This window comes from Olea europaea, chromosome 19, assembly GCF_002742605.1.
Source record: "Olea europaea var. sylvestris chromosome 19, O_europaea_v1, whole genome shotgun sequence".
In the NCBI taxonomy this organism is placed as follows: Eukaryota; Viridiplantae; Streptophyta; class Magnoliopsida; order Lamiales; family Oleaceae; genus Olea; species Olea europaea.
In genome coordinates, this window is record NC_036255.1 from 967,273 (window position 1) to 980,521 (window position 13,249).

The following is a 13,249-nucleotide window of genomic DNA, read 5'->3' on the forward strand; positions in this document are numbered from 1 at the left end:
ACACGAAATTTAGAAATATAATCTTCATATTCAACTCAATCATATCAATACTATCAAAGAATACAAACAAAATAATTTGTATAATCTTGTATATTTCTTATTCAAGTATGAAATATACAAGTATATTTTTTCTAGATGACACAATACTGTTATGCAGTTGTAAAAATAATTTGTAATTATTTTTTTATATCATGGAAATATTTCTAGATATTGCTTCAAAAACTTTCTAAAAAATTAAAATTCATACACTAATAAAATACGATAAATGCAAAATTTGTGCAACGCACGTGATAGTCACTGTGCGGAGAGTTTTTTCTTATAATTTCATACTGTACGGAGAGTTTGCCAACTGTTCGCATGTGCGAAGTTTTTTTTCTTTTTTTTACTCCGCACTGTACGGAGAGTCTACACAGATTGAGTGGACTGTCTTCACAGAATGCCATCTCTCTGCACTGTATGGAGAGTTTTGCCATGGTATTTGCTATCTTTCCACATTGTGCGGAGAGATTTTTTTTATTTCGCACTGTACGGAGAGTTCTATGCGAAGAGTTTATTTATTTATTTTTAAAGCTCATTTGCGAAGAGTTTTTTTTTTTTTTTTTTTTTTTTGTGCTCATGAAAGTTTTTAGTTACTAAAATTATTATTGTTTTTTTAATGCTAGTGACATGATGTGTGGAAGAACATTTGTTTGACATAATTATTTTTTTAATGCTAGTGAGATGATATGTGGAAGAACATTTGTTTGATATAAATAAAATGAAAAATAAAAAATAACATAATAAAATTGAATTTATTTACTATTGCATAAATAGTAGATCCTCGTTCTTTTTTTATTAGAAGTTAGAAATGGAGGAGGCAAGCAGAATTAAATATTATGCACCACAGGAGGATTGAGTGGGAAACTTAGATAGTCTTTGTTAGAGTGATAGCATATGATGCGAGTGATTTGAGCATTAAATAGGATTAAAGAAATATTAAATTTAGTTTATTATTTCAAATTTTATAGAGCGAAATTTTATGACATGTTTGCTGGGTTAGATTTATAGATTGACGAAGAAAAGAAATAATATAGTCCTCTCGGTTCAAATGAAAAATATTTAAACCACTATTAAAGTTGTGCGAATTAAAGTTTAATGTTGGCAAAAAAACAAAAAATTTAAAAATTAAACAAATAAAAATGATAAAATAATATGTAAAGTGTTTAATCAAGACTGATCTCCTAAGTACCATTATTTAGTTTAAGCACTCGGGTAACACGACACATTACAATAAGTGATGTGTCACATCATTTGGTGCTTAACTAAAAATAAATAAAATTGAACCCCAATTTGAGGGCCCCCCACTGTCCCGCCCTTAGAGTTTTGTCAGGGAGGTAAATTTCAGGATGTATCCCAACAGGCCAAAGAACAAGAGTTGTCTGTACACTGCACCTACAAGGAGTCCAATTTCATATTTCAGGAATCGAAACCCCACACTGCGATTGTCAGCAAGGCGTGAGAGGAATTCTCGTTATGTAATTTAATATTTATGGTTTGATTAGTTATTTTCAAAATTAAGGATATTTTCAATATGTTTAGCTATTTATAATATAAAATTTGTAAATATTTCTATTTTTCCATATTAGTTATATTTGCACAATGGTTTATTCAGTGCTGGTAGAGTTGCCACCAGCTCTTCGACAACGAGACAGAGACATAATTATCCTATTTTCTTGTAAAATATGTTTTTTGTTACAAATAACTATAATACAATATGCGAATTTTAATTTGTAAATATTATATAAAAATACAGTGTATTTTGTAATTTTTCCTAATATATACTATGATTGTTTTCCTGTCGGCTACATATTGTCTTGAAAAGTAAAGTAATTACATTTTTATGTACCACTCGTGCACGGTGTTTGGGTTATGATTATCCTTTTTGACAATGGCAACCTAAGTCACTAAACCCCGTTTGGCCCCCATTACAATAAATTATATTATATTTTATTTTTTTCCTTCCTATTTTTAATCACACAATCTTCTATAAAATAATTTTACACATAAATCGAAAATTTTTATTTTTTTTTCAACCACTCATTCTTTAAAAAAAAAAAAATACTATTCCACCCATTTTTACTTCAAAAAATGGGAGCCAAACGGGGCTAAATTATTGTTGAAAAACATGAACTTCTAGACATAACCTAATCTTTCATTACATGCCAGACAACTACAAATTATTTTGATTTTCAATTTACTATTTATTTAGTTCGAATTAAAATCTGATTTTAATTTAAGTTAAAGTCAAACAATCAATATTAACCACATTTTTTATAGGTCCTACAACTTTTCAACCACACATTTCAAAAATTTCTATCACAATCTATTAAAAATTCTGATTTTAATCCCCACCAAGCGCCCTCTTAACATGATATTCGAGCAATCACAAGTTCAATATTCAAGTCTTAATGTCACAAAATATTTCACACACTATACATCTGATTAAAAAATTAAAAATCAAATGAAAAACCTTAACTAAACTAAAATATAAAGAAGAATTTTCTCAGTCTAAAACGTAAAAACTCTTAAATGAGTTGATTTACCAAAAACTTTTTCAGCTTTCAATTACATTTTGAGTATCATTTGATTTAATTAATAAACCAATCATAGCAGTGTAATGATAGGATATTGAACAACTATTACTATATTATTATATTAATTACCTAATAATCAGTTCTTCCAATAGTGATCTAGTCAAAAGAATTGATCCCTTGGAATCTTTGGTAGTTGGATTGCTTAAGATCAAATTTATTAAGCTTAATTTCTTTAGCTTTCTCTTTTCATATCAAGTGAAGAGACGCATTTATAATAGAGAGTGACGAAACTGAAATGAAGGTGTTTTTTATTTATTATAGATATGTTGAACTGGATTATTTCGAAGTTTAATCCTTCATAGATAGATAAATTTATAAATTTAAATTATCTTAAACATCTTCCTTTCATGAAGGAGAAAATTTTCTTAAATAAAATCTCCATTAGTTGTAGGGAGGGTGAAGAAACAGGAGACATAATAAGTAAAGTAATAGGAGTCGTAACGCGTAAACTATGGTCGGAGATTCTCATTGTTTGTGTTGGAATTTGACTTAAAAGTGATAAAATTTGGTTAAGAATAAAATCATGAAATACATGACTTTCATGTCAATTTCGACCAAATATTCGAACTTGATCGGATAGCCAAAATAGAAAATAAATAGACTAACTTATTCTACTCATCGAATAGATAGCTGTGGTATATTTGGAATTTCAAAATCAATTCCAAATAAATGAGGAATTACGATCTAAAGTTGGAAAGAAAAGAAAGAAAACTAGTTGAGAATTTGCCTAACTCTACCACTCACCTAGCGCTCGAGCGGTGAACTACCAATAAGACCATCACTTGAGCGATAGGCGAGCGATAAGTCTCTGCATAAAATAACACTGTTAGTGCTCAAATGAGCGATTGAATGGTTTGTGACATTTCACGAAGGTTGATGAGTTTTGGGCGCGTATCTCTTCACTCTCACTTTCTCCTCTTCTATAAATAAGACCCTTGAAACGTCCATTACAAAATCCAAATCTTATGCAATCATAGCATAACATAAAATTCATATTTTCCTAACCAAAATTCTGCATAAAATTCTATCTTTCATTACAAAAGAAAGGAGTATAAAAACTATCTTTTGTTTCGGTGTTCTTGTGGTTTTGGAATGCTACGTACACAAAAGGTAGTCGTTGTATCTTGGGAGTTTAATGACATCATCCACAAGCACCGTCGCGGGATAAAATTGATTTAAGGACAAAGAATTTAACTCTTGCCTTACTTTGCATCCATTTTACTTGGTGTTACTTTGTCCTTTTTCGTTGACGTTTCTTTAGTGTTTTATTACTCATTTCTTGTCGTACTCCATGCAATTTTGGTAAGGTCGGTAATTTCAAATTTCGTTAAAGAAATCGCTCAAATCCTTTTTTCAAAAATAACAATTTCTTTATTCATGAACATATATATTAATTATTTTGTGTTAAGTGTCAACTAAAGAAAAAAAGTGTTTTAATGTGTAAATGATCATACCTTTTGATAATTTTTTTGCTAGGAATCTTTGGCAATATTTTACTCATTCTTTAAACTCAAAGCTTAGAATAAAGTAAAGGGTCATTTCATCAGGAATTTGAAGATGCTTGTAATTGTAAAAGTTTTGTTTTGGGATATTGTTATAAGATTTAGCTTTATATAATATATTCCTTTTTTCCATAATAAGTATAAATATATGTTACGGAATCTATCTATGAGTAAAGAATAATTTGAAGCAAAAAGAAACCTGCAGTTTAACATTCCTAAGAATTTTTTCTATTGATGTGTCTACTTGCAGGCAAAAATATTGAATGAATCATTTATTGAATTTTAAAATACAATGGCTTTTTTCTAGTTAACCTTTAGGTGGATCTTGTTTCAATAATACTTTAAAAGCAGTATTACTAGAGGTGTTTAAGGGAAATTTTTTGCTTTTGAATTTTTTTTTTTTTTTTTTTTTTTTTGACCATGCTATTAAACGGTTGGCCCACCATTCCAGGCTAAGCCTGAGTGTGGCTTGAACTGCTCGACTTATCATCACATTTCAAGTGGTGATCAACAATAGCCCTCCAAGCCTAGAAACAAAGTAATGGAGCAATGGGAAGAATTGCTTCCGTCTTTCTTCAGTTTTAGGATTGCTTGTCTTTCATTAGTAATGTAGCAATGGAAGAATTGCTTCCGTCTTTCTTTAGTTTTAGGGTTCACTACTTCGGCAAACCAAATTAGGACCTTTACAGTCCACACAACATTCCCATATTTCTTTTGGTGGATGAGTACTTTTTGAAGCTAATATTGGTTGTACCTAGTATGTAGAACGTGTTACGAAAAAAGGGAAGCTTGGAATTACAAAATATTCTTGTAAGATGTTCTACTATTACAAGAATTTGCTTCATTAATACTCGCATTTAGAGCATTGTTTAACATGCGATATTAGATAGACACTAAACTATGTCTATGGGGAGATTATAAATTGACGAAATTGTTCTTCTAACCACGGTGAGCAAGATAAAACTTCATACTTACTGATGTGGCTTGTGAAGTTGACTGAAACTATTATAATGTCAATGACAATATTACATATTTTGTCCCTTTCCCTTTCAATAAAAATGACATACATAAGCCACATTAGCAAGTGAGCAATTTTTATCTCATCCACTTCAATAACGAGAAAGTCAATGTATAAATTGAACTAAGGATTTTTCCATTTGTAAAGAAACAAGATTCACAAAATCCTGCCAAAATACTCACAATAATGTGGGATCCACCCAAATAAAAATGGCTAAAAAAAAACTACTCCCCCTATTTTGAGGTGTCGATAGGGGTTCTGTGAACCCTTACTTGTCTGTACACCTAACAGGGTTCTTGAACTCAAGCTTGGGCCTTAAAGCTACCATCGTGCTGTTGTATGTATGTCCTTTCCGTTGAAAGGGACGGAATATGTAATAGCGTAATTGACATTATGCTATTTCCAGTCAATCTTTTGAACAGTAATCTCAAGTTGTTTATGCTAAACGTTGATTATGACCATTGATTTGATGACACTGATTAGGATTTAAAAATAATAACCAACATAGTACTTCTACTCTCTAGGCTTGGAAATTTCTTTGACTAAACTTTCCATTAGAAAACTGAATTCCCTTGTTCTGCAACTTTCACTCATAAGAATTTAGAAGATAATTTGAGTTCTTTCCTGTTGATTTATTTACCAAATTTGGTTAGAGCTGTCCAATCGCGGTGTCCAACAACAACTTAAAGTTTTATCTTTAATAAATTAGTGTTCTTTCAATACTTCCTTCAAATCATTACTATTAGGGTGTTTTCAACTAAAATTTTGATGAATTTTAAAATATTATAAATTTTAATGAATTCCGTGGATTTGAATAAACTCTTACAAATCCCATAAGAATCTCATTAAATGTGGTGAAATTTCCAAAAAAAAAAAAAAATTGATTATATGTATTTTTAAACTCAAAATCTATCCAAATCCTTTAAAATTCTTCTGTTAATAAAATCTTTATAAATCCATTAGTTATTGAGGATGTCTAAATTTTAAAGGATTTCATTAAAATTTCAATTAGGAACATCTAAATTTTCATAAATTTCATTAAAATCTTGATTGAAAGCACCTAAATTTAGAATGACTTTTAAAATCCATCAAAATTTCAATCGACGACACCCCCCAAACCAATGTTTGATCCTCATTTTTCTTCAATTTTACTTTTATCCACACATTACACGAGATTCACAATTTCTATCAATTTTTCAATCTCATATTTTATCAATTTTTATCAAAATATACTATAAATAATTTTATTTATTTATTTATTTTTATCTAAACTAAAAAGGGGTAAATTTACTTAACAAGTACAATAGACCATATGATACAAACACGTTGATAATTTATAGGCCATGGCTCTATCCAAAGTTTTATGCTTCCTCTTTTCCTGTCTTGCCCCTTAAAAGAATGAACTTATAACTAAAATTAACTTGATCATCAAACAATAATAATAACTGTTATTTTATTTTATTTTTAAAGTGGATCAAGGAAACTTAAGGATTACTTGATCACAACCAAAGAGAGATGATACAATGCAAACTATGCGATCAGATGACCATTCAACTCATAACATTTCGTTCTTACTAGACAAAGCTTTTTGAGATTAGAAGTTCTTGGATTCATGAAACATGTACTTAAAAAAAGGGGTAAAAATTACGAGTCAACTAAAATGTGTAGCTAAAAATAGAGTCTGATCAACTCGTAATTTCAAAATAAAATTGTCAAATCAAACATTTTATACAGAACGTCAACTTATTGAAATCGTCCTCTTTATTCAAACTTGAGACAATTATGAATAGTGTCCAAATAAAGATTCTATCAACAGAAACATATTTTCTATTTGGGGAGTGTAAAAATAATGATGTCGAGAATCTAATCATGCTAATGTCTAAGTGCAGCACAAAATTAGTGCCATTAGTCAATGTGTGGCCTGATTGAGTACTGAACTGACCATCGGATGGAGCAAGTTGAAATTTGCCAGTTTCATCAAATCCAAGTTGATTTCAGTTTAAAAGTTTAAAATAAGGAAGAAAGTGAGAAGGCCTTCTTATTATTTTTAATAATTCTATAATAGCTACCTATCTTTCTTGCAAATTAAGATATATTTACAATAAATATTGAGTAAGTTATGTACATCAAAATCTTTTGCAATGATAACATGTCACGTTAATTTTGATGTATTCCTGGCTCTTTTGATTTGTTGGATAAAAATTGTATCTCTTATAAAGGAGAGTTTGAGGTCTATATGAGATATATCCCAATCAGTTAAATCACATTTAATTTTTCATTCAATGTCACCTACACTATTTAATGTTATTTATTTATTTACTAAATCATCACCTAAATGTTAATTTATTCTTAATTAAGATGCATATGGTTGGATAACTCGTGCTGCTTCCTTTTTTTTTTTTTATCTGTTTCCAAAAGACGCGTTTAAAAAAAGCAAAATTGTCCAACAATGCGTATTTTTGCTTAGTTGGATGATAGAAATAATGCACAGGTGGATTTTTCTTGCCAAATTATCATTATTGTTAGCCACATAATTATGCGATTCTATATTTTAACTCATCATAGCTTCTCCAGAAATTTTTGGAAAATAGTTGATAAATTTTTTGATAAAACTCTTTTTGTGGCAACCAACTTCAAACAGTGACAAAATATTATATTCTATATAATACACAACTTGCAAGATCACTAGTTCATTGAACTTAATATGAACTTGCTGATGACTGCAAGTTGTATATAGGTTGGATCCAATACTAAAAGTTTCATTTTGGAGATAGCAGGCTGTGAAAAATATTTAAGCTATACATGACAGTTTCTACGTATGATCGGTTGTATAATATAAGTGGGAGTGGTGAAAAATTATTCATATTAATTATATAATCTTAAATTTTTCAAGAACAAAGATTAATTTTTTTGTGTGGATCAAAAGGGATTCACGTAATCGATCTCAAATTTGTATGGCAATTAGACTTGCATGTTAAATGTATTCGTAATCTTTTTCTTTTAGTAGTTAGTGGTCTTCAACGTATAGAATTGAGCAATATTCCTTATTTTTTACCTGGCAAGTTGATCAATTCAGCATATGTTGCAACCTACAGCTCAATTTGAAGCATCTAACTTGTCTTTCAAGTTGATTAGTTCAATAGGAAGCTCTTAGCCTGCAGGTACAAAGCACATTTTTATTTTATATATAAAGTACATTAGGTGCTCCATTGTAGGAGGATCTAGGTAAGGTGACCTATAAGATTTTATAATATGATTAATAATAAAACCATTGACAAAGATATCCAGAAAGCACTTTATCATCATCTATAAAAAAATAAAATAAAAATGTAGTGCTTTTGCTCAACTTTATTGACAAAAATGCCTACATTTATTTATTTTTTTCTTTCCTAGCATTGCACTACATGTTCAAGGACTGGACATGACTAAATATTATAATTAATTTTTTAATCTTGTGTAATACCGTCTAGAATATAAAACATGAACAGAAGTTAATTTGGTAACTTTTGCACATTGAACTAAGTGTTCATCTCACTTTTTGGAGAGGTGACATGGCCAATAAATTCCAACTCCTTTAGTGTTCATGTAAGTTTTGATCCTACACATTTGAACAAATCGTTAGAACATATGGCCAAATTCCGACGGTGGGAGAGGCGGCTGCAGGCACTTTGACGATCAAGTCAGTATCAGTGAAATATATGTTTTGGTGTGAGACGAACTTGACACGCAAATGTATCAAAGAAAAAGGTCGGAATTGGGGGGTTTAGAGGGCAAAAATAGAATAGGATTGTATATAAATCGTTAGAATGTAAACTTGCATTACCTTTGAATGGGACTACTTGTGAGCTTTTATAGTAGAAGATGATAAATGTGAACCATTGGATGAAGATACACGTGACTTCATCCACGCGGTTGGACTCTCTTGCTATAAACATCAATCAATCATTCCCAATCTAGGCTATAATGAGAGTGGCGACGATATAAGACTTGACATGACTTGTTGATTGAATAGGACAGCCTTTTCAGTGAGATGTCAAATCATCCACTTGCAACAAGATCTTTCATGAAGATCCTTTCTTGAGGTGACTCTATAGGTTCGCCTCAACTATGGCGACTTAGTTGCAATTGATGGATTCGGTTCCGTCATATAGGTTCAGCTACTAATCGGTTCGGTCAAAGTTGTCATGTCACCAAAATGACATGGCATTCGTGCCTCTATTTTTTGCAATAGATTTTGCCTCGTGGCTCTGACCAAAGCCTCGTTGACAAGGTGTAACACTAAGCTCATGTTTGTTAGACATTCTTTAATATTCATCTTTTTTTCTAAACACATTTTCAATTTCACATGAATGTATAACTCTTTCATACTTTTTAATTACACATTCTTAAAAAATAAAATCACAAAATCTATAGTAAAAAATCTACATCAAACAACCTTGATGCACTTACGAGGACAAAATCGATACAAAAATATCCCTATCCACGAAACTTCATACATTAGGTACAGAATCAGGAACGTCCCTCATATTCAAGAGTCGAAAGAGTTATTGCAAGAGATCCAAAAAAATGAATGCATGTTTCTTTTTCTAGAGATCCAAAAATCTCTTGACCAATATTCAACACTATAAAAAAAACATATGACTTGTTATACAGCACACGACAATATCAAGAAAAAAATAGAAAAAGTTAATATCTTTATTATAGTGTATAATTTCTTCAGCACTGCATTCCAAACATGACCATATGATTATCACTTGAGGTAAAGGGAAAAACTACTATTTCCAAATGGAAAGTCAAACTAAACTCAACTTAAGAATCTAACTTATTTTGACTTAAAGGGACTTATAGATCCCAAATTGCTCACGTGAACTGATCATCTCTAGTAATAATTTTGATACTGAGTTGAACCAAAGTTGTTGAAGAATGGCCCTCCTCCTTTAATTCCTTCATCTTCTTCTTCATAAAGAAATGCATCAATCTGCAAATCACATACAAATTCATATTATGAGTTAAGATCATGATGATTAGTTCGAAGTCGAAGCAAGATTATGTGTATTAACGTCTTGAATTTTTTTTTTTTTTTTTTTTTTTTTTTTTTTTTTTTTTTTTTTTTTTTTTTTTTTTTTTTTTTTTTTTTTGGGGGTTTTTTTTTTTTTTTTTTTTTTTTTTTTTTTTTAAAGCAAAGCCAAACATGCATGCTATATTGAAAAGGGCTTGAAAACACATGTATTGTATCAAACTAGATAAAAATGGACAATAGTAAAAAAGATTTCACCATGAAATATTTTTTAATTGTCTTCTTTAATACTGTCCATTTTAACGTATCATATTACGTTATAATAACAAGAAAACAGTCATCATGAGTACTTTCTTGCTAAATAATTCTAATAAAAAATATTAAATTTAAAGCCTATATATTATTTATATGAATTAAACATAAAGTTATGGAGGAGAATATTACCCAACGATCGTATTTGTCCTCATATCCATTGAACGTTGGTGCTTTGAGAATCTCTCCAGCTTCATCGTTTTTCGCAAATCTGCCACGTATCCTTGGTCGATTGTCGGCTAGCGTCTTCCGACATGCATACTTGTAATATACCAACCATATTGTTAGCTTATGCTAACGAAATCTTCTAAGTGAGTACATCAAGAAAATAATAATGAAATCTTCTGAGTAGATCAACAAAGTATTTCTTTAACAGTAGTTAGACCAATGAGTTAGGCCTATAAAGAGAAAGAATCAAGTCTCCTTTTCCTCTTCATTCGTTAGATTAAGTTTTTAACAAAATTTTAGGTTAATAATTGAACTTCGTTTTGATTCAAGTTGATCACTCAGTTCAAGTCGTTAGTTTGACTGATGAAATCAATGACGTGGTAGGACAATTATAAGCCAACTAGGCTATCATGTTAACGTTTTACGTTAGTTAAACAAACAAGCGTGCTTGAAGTGATTAGAACGAATTTTAGTGGCTAACATAAAATTTTGCCAAAAGTTGAGCAACGTTGGTGTCTTTAGCCCCAAACAGGGGCTAAAACTGTGCACTCATAATATATGAATCGGACCGACATGTACGCCATGTTGAATAATATGAGCGTACCGTTTCTTTTAAATCAAAAAATATTTTCTTAAATAGTTTGATTGATATATGAACTTTTTAGATATAGCGACTCAATACGGTAAATTCACCGAATTCTTTTATAAAAATTGTACGTGTTGAACAGTATCAATGTACCTTAATCGTCTTGTTGAAGTTTCTTTGATTCCTTTTTGCTCTGTACCTTTGAATCCTCTCTTTTCTCTCTTCTGCACTGTAGCGCCCTACTTTGAAGTTTGCTTCATCCATGAATGACTTCTCCGTAGACAATGGGCTAGAGGACAATGCATTGCCTGTTTGCAACTTTGTTCTCATACTCTGAAAATGAAGATCCAATCTTAGCCCCCGTTTGAGCCCCATTATTCCTAGATTATAATGAGATGAATAGTATTTTTTTGAAAAATGAGTGGTTGAAAAGTTTTTGATTTACGTGTAATATTATTTTATTGAAAATTGTGTGGTTAAAAGTAGGAGAGAGAAAAAATTAATTTAATGTAATGAGGAATAGTGGGGGCCAAACACATGCTTAATTACAAGTCAAAATGACCAAAAATTAAAGAAATTCCTTCCCTTCATAACCCGTTAAAGGTTTAATATGAGATGATTCAATATAGTACTGAAATAAGTCACGGGTTCAACGTGTTAGACTTTGGACGAAAAATAAATTCGACCAGTAGGTGAGGGATACTTTGCTGATGAACTGTGACAACTTAAAATTTAACTATCGATGAGCAGTTCGATAATGATTCCACTTATAAATTTATAGAATTCATCAAATAAAATAAACAGAAGAAGATAAAAAATTGTTAAAATTTAGAAAGATCAGTATAAAACTAACTTGCAAATCTCCAGTGCTGCAAACCCTTCTCATTTCACCAGATGAAAAACCGCTTTCTGTTGAATTAAAGATTTGTTTCTGCGAATTTGAACCTTCCAAAACATAATTAAATCCAGGCTGTAATAAATTCTTTTGTTTTCCGTCAAATGAATTGCTGCTAAGACTCCTCTGCATGAACTTCATTGCAATCTCAGAACTGCCATCATAGCTTTGACGCATGAATGAATTATCATAACCAGAAAAACTCTCAAAAGGGACTGGAAATTCCTCTGATTTCACATCTGGAAAAGGGTATTTTGCATTTTCTAAATGGGATATTGAGAGATTTTCAAGCTGGCTACTTGGTGGGGAAGAAGATGATGACAAAAGGATAGACGAAATTTTTTCCAAAGAATTTGTTTCATCAATTGGGTTATTCTCTTGAATTAAATTTGAACTACCATTAATATTTTCTTGAAAGTCTTGAAAAATGTCAATGGGGGAATCAGTAAATGGAAAGAACGGTTCAGAAAAGAAATTGTCAAATGCAAAGAGATCAGAAGACATTTTAAAAAAAATAAAAATCAATTTAAACTCCAATAAATGACTTTTTTTCTCCTACTAAAATCTCTCTTTTCCACTGTGTGTACTGTGTGAAAAAATATGTTGAGATTAGGTGAAGAAGGGACAAGTATTTGGTGAAAAAGAACAAGAAAACGAAGGGAGTTGAGTTGGGCTGGTTTTCTTTAACAAGAACTCTTGTCCATGATCAAGCAAGATGACAAAAATTCACTCTCTCCCTCTCTATATCAATTTCACAGACACTATGGAATACTTACACGCACACAGATAATATAGAGATACACAAGCTCCCTCAATTGCTCTCTTTAAGATGGTAACTTGAGTTTATATAGTAGGCAGAATTAATGCTGAGAGATCAAAGGGACAGAACAAGTTGAACCACCTGTTCAATTGGTTAAAATTGCAAGCATGGTTCCAGATTTATAGTTCACGAGCAAGTTAGTCCCCAACATTTAAATCGAGACACGTTCTTTTCTTTTCTTTTCTTTTGCTTAATTGAGCTCGAGGGTAAAGCAGTATTTTACGGCAATTTAGTTGTTTTTGAAAGGATTCACCAATAGGGGTTACGGACACAAAAGAGGAAATGTTAGGGGACGAGA

General features: G+C 30.8%; 1 protein-coding gene across 1 annotated transcript; it reads right to left on the reverse strand.

Moving 5' to 3' along the window:
* Positions 1-9,830: 9,830 nt before the first annotated feature.
* LOC111368381 (zinc finger protein CONSTANS-LIKE 2-like) lies at positions 9,831-12,931 on the reverse strand. Its single transcript, XM_022989606.1, has 4 exons — positions 12,090-12,931; positions 11,390-11,569; positions 10,615-10,743; positions 9,831-10,131 (listed from the first exon to the last, which is right to left on the reverse strand). The coding sequence occupies exons 1-4, from the start codon at positions 12,633-12,635 to the stop codon at positions 10,033-10,035; spliced, it is 954 nt and encodes a 317-aa protein (XP_022845374.1). The 5' UTR covers positions 12,636-12,931; the 3' UTR covers positions 9,831-10,032.
* Between the last annotated feature and the right edge of the window lie 318 nt (positions 12,932-13,249).

Coding starts and splice junctions, on each gene's coding strand:
- LOC111368381 (XM_022989606.1), bottom strand. CDS start 12,635: ATGTCTTCTGATCTCTTTGCATTTGACAATTTCTTTTCTGAACCGTTC. Junction 10,744..11,389: donor ACTTCAACAAGACGATTAAG/GTACATTGATAC, acceptor GTATATTACAAG/TATGCATGTCGGAAGACGCT. Junction 10,132..10,614: donor AGGACAAATACGATCGTTGG/GTAATATTCTCC, acceptor TGTGATTTGCAG/ATTGATGCATTTCTTTATGA.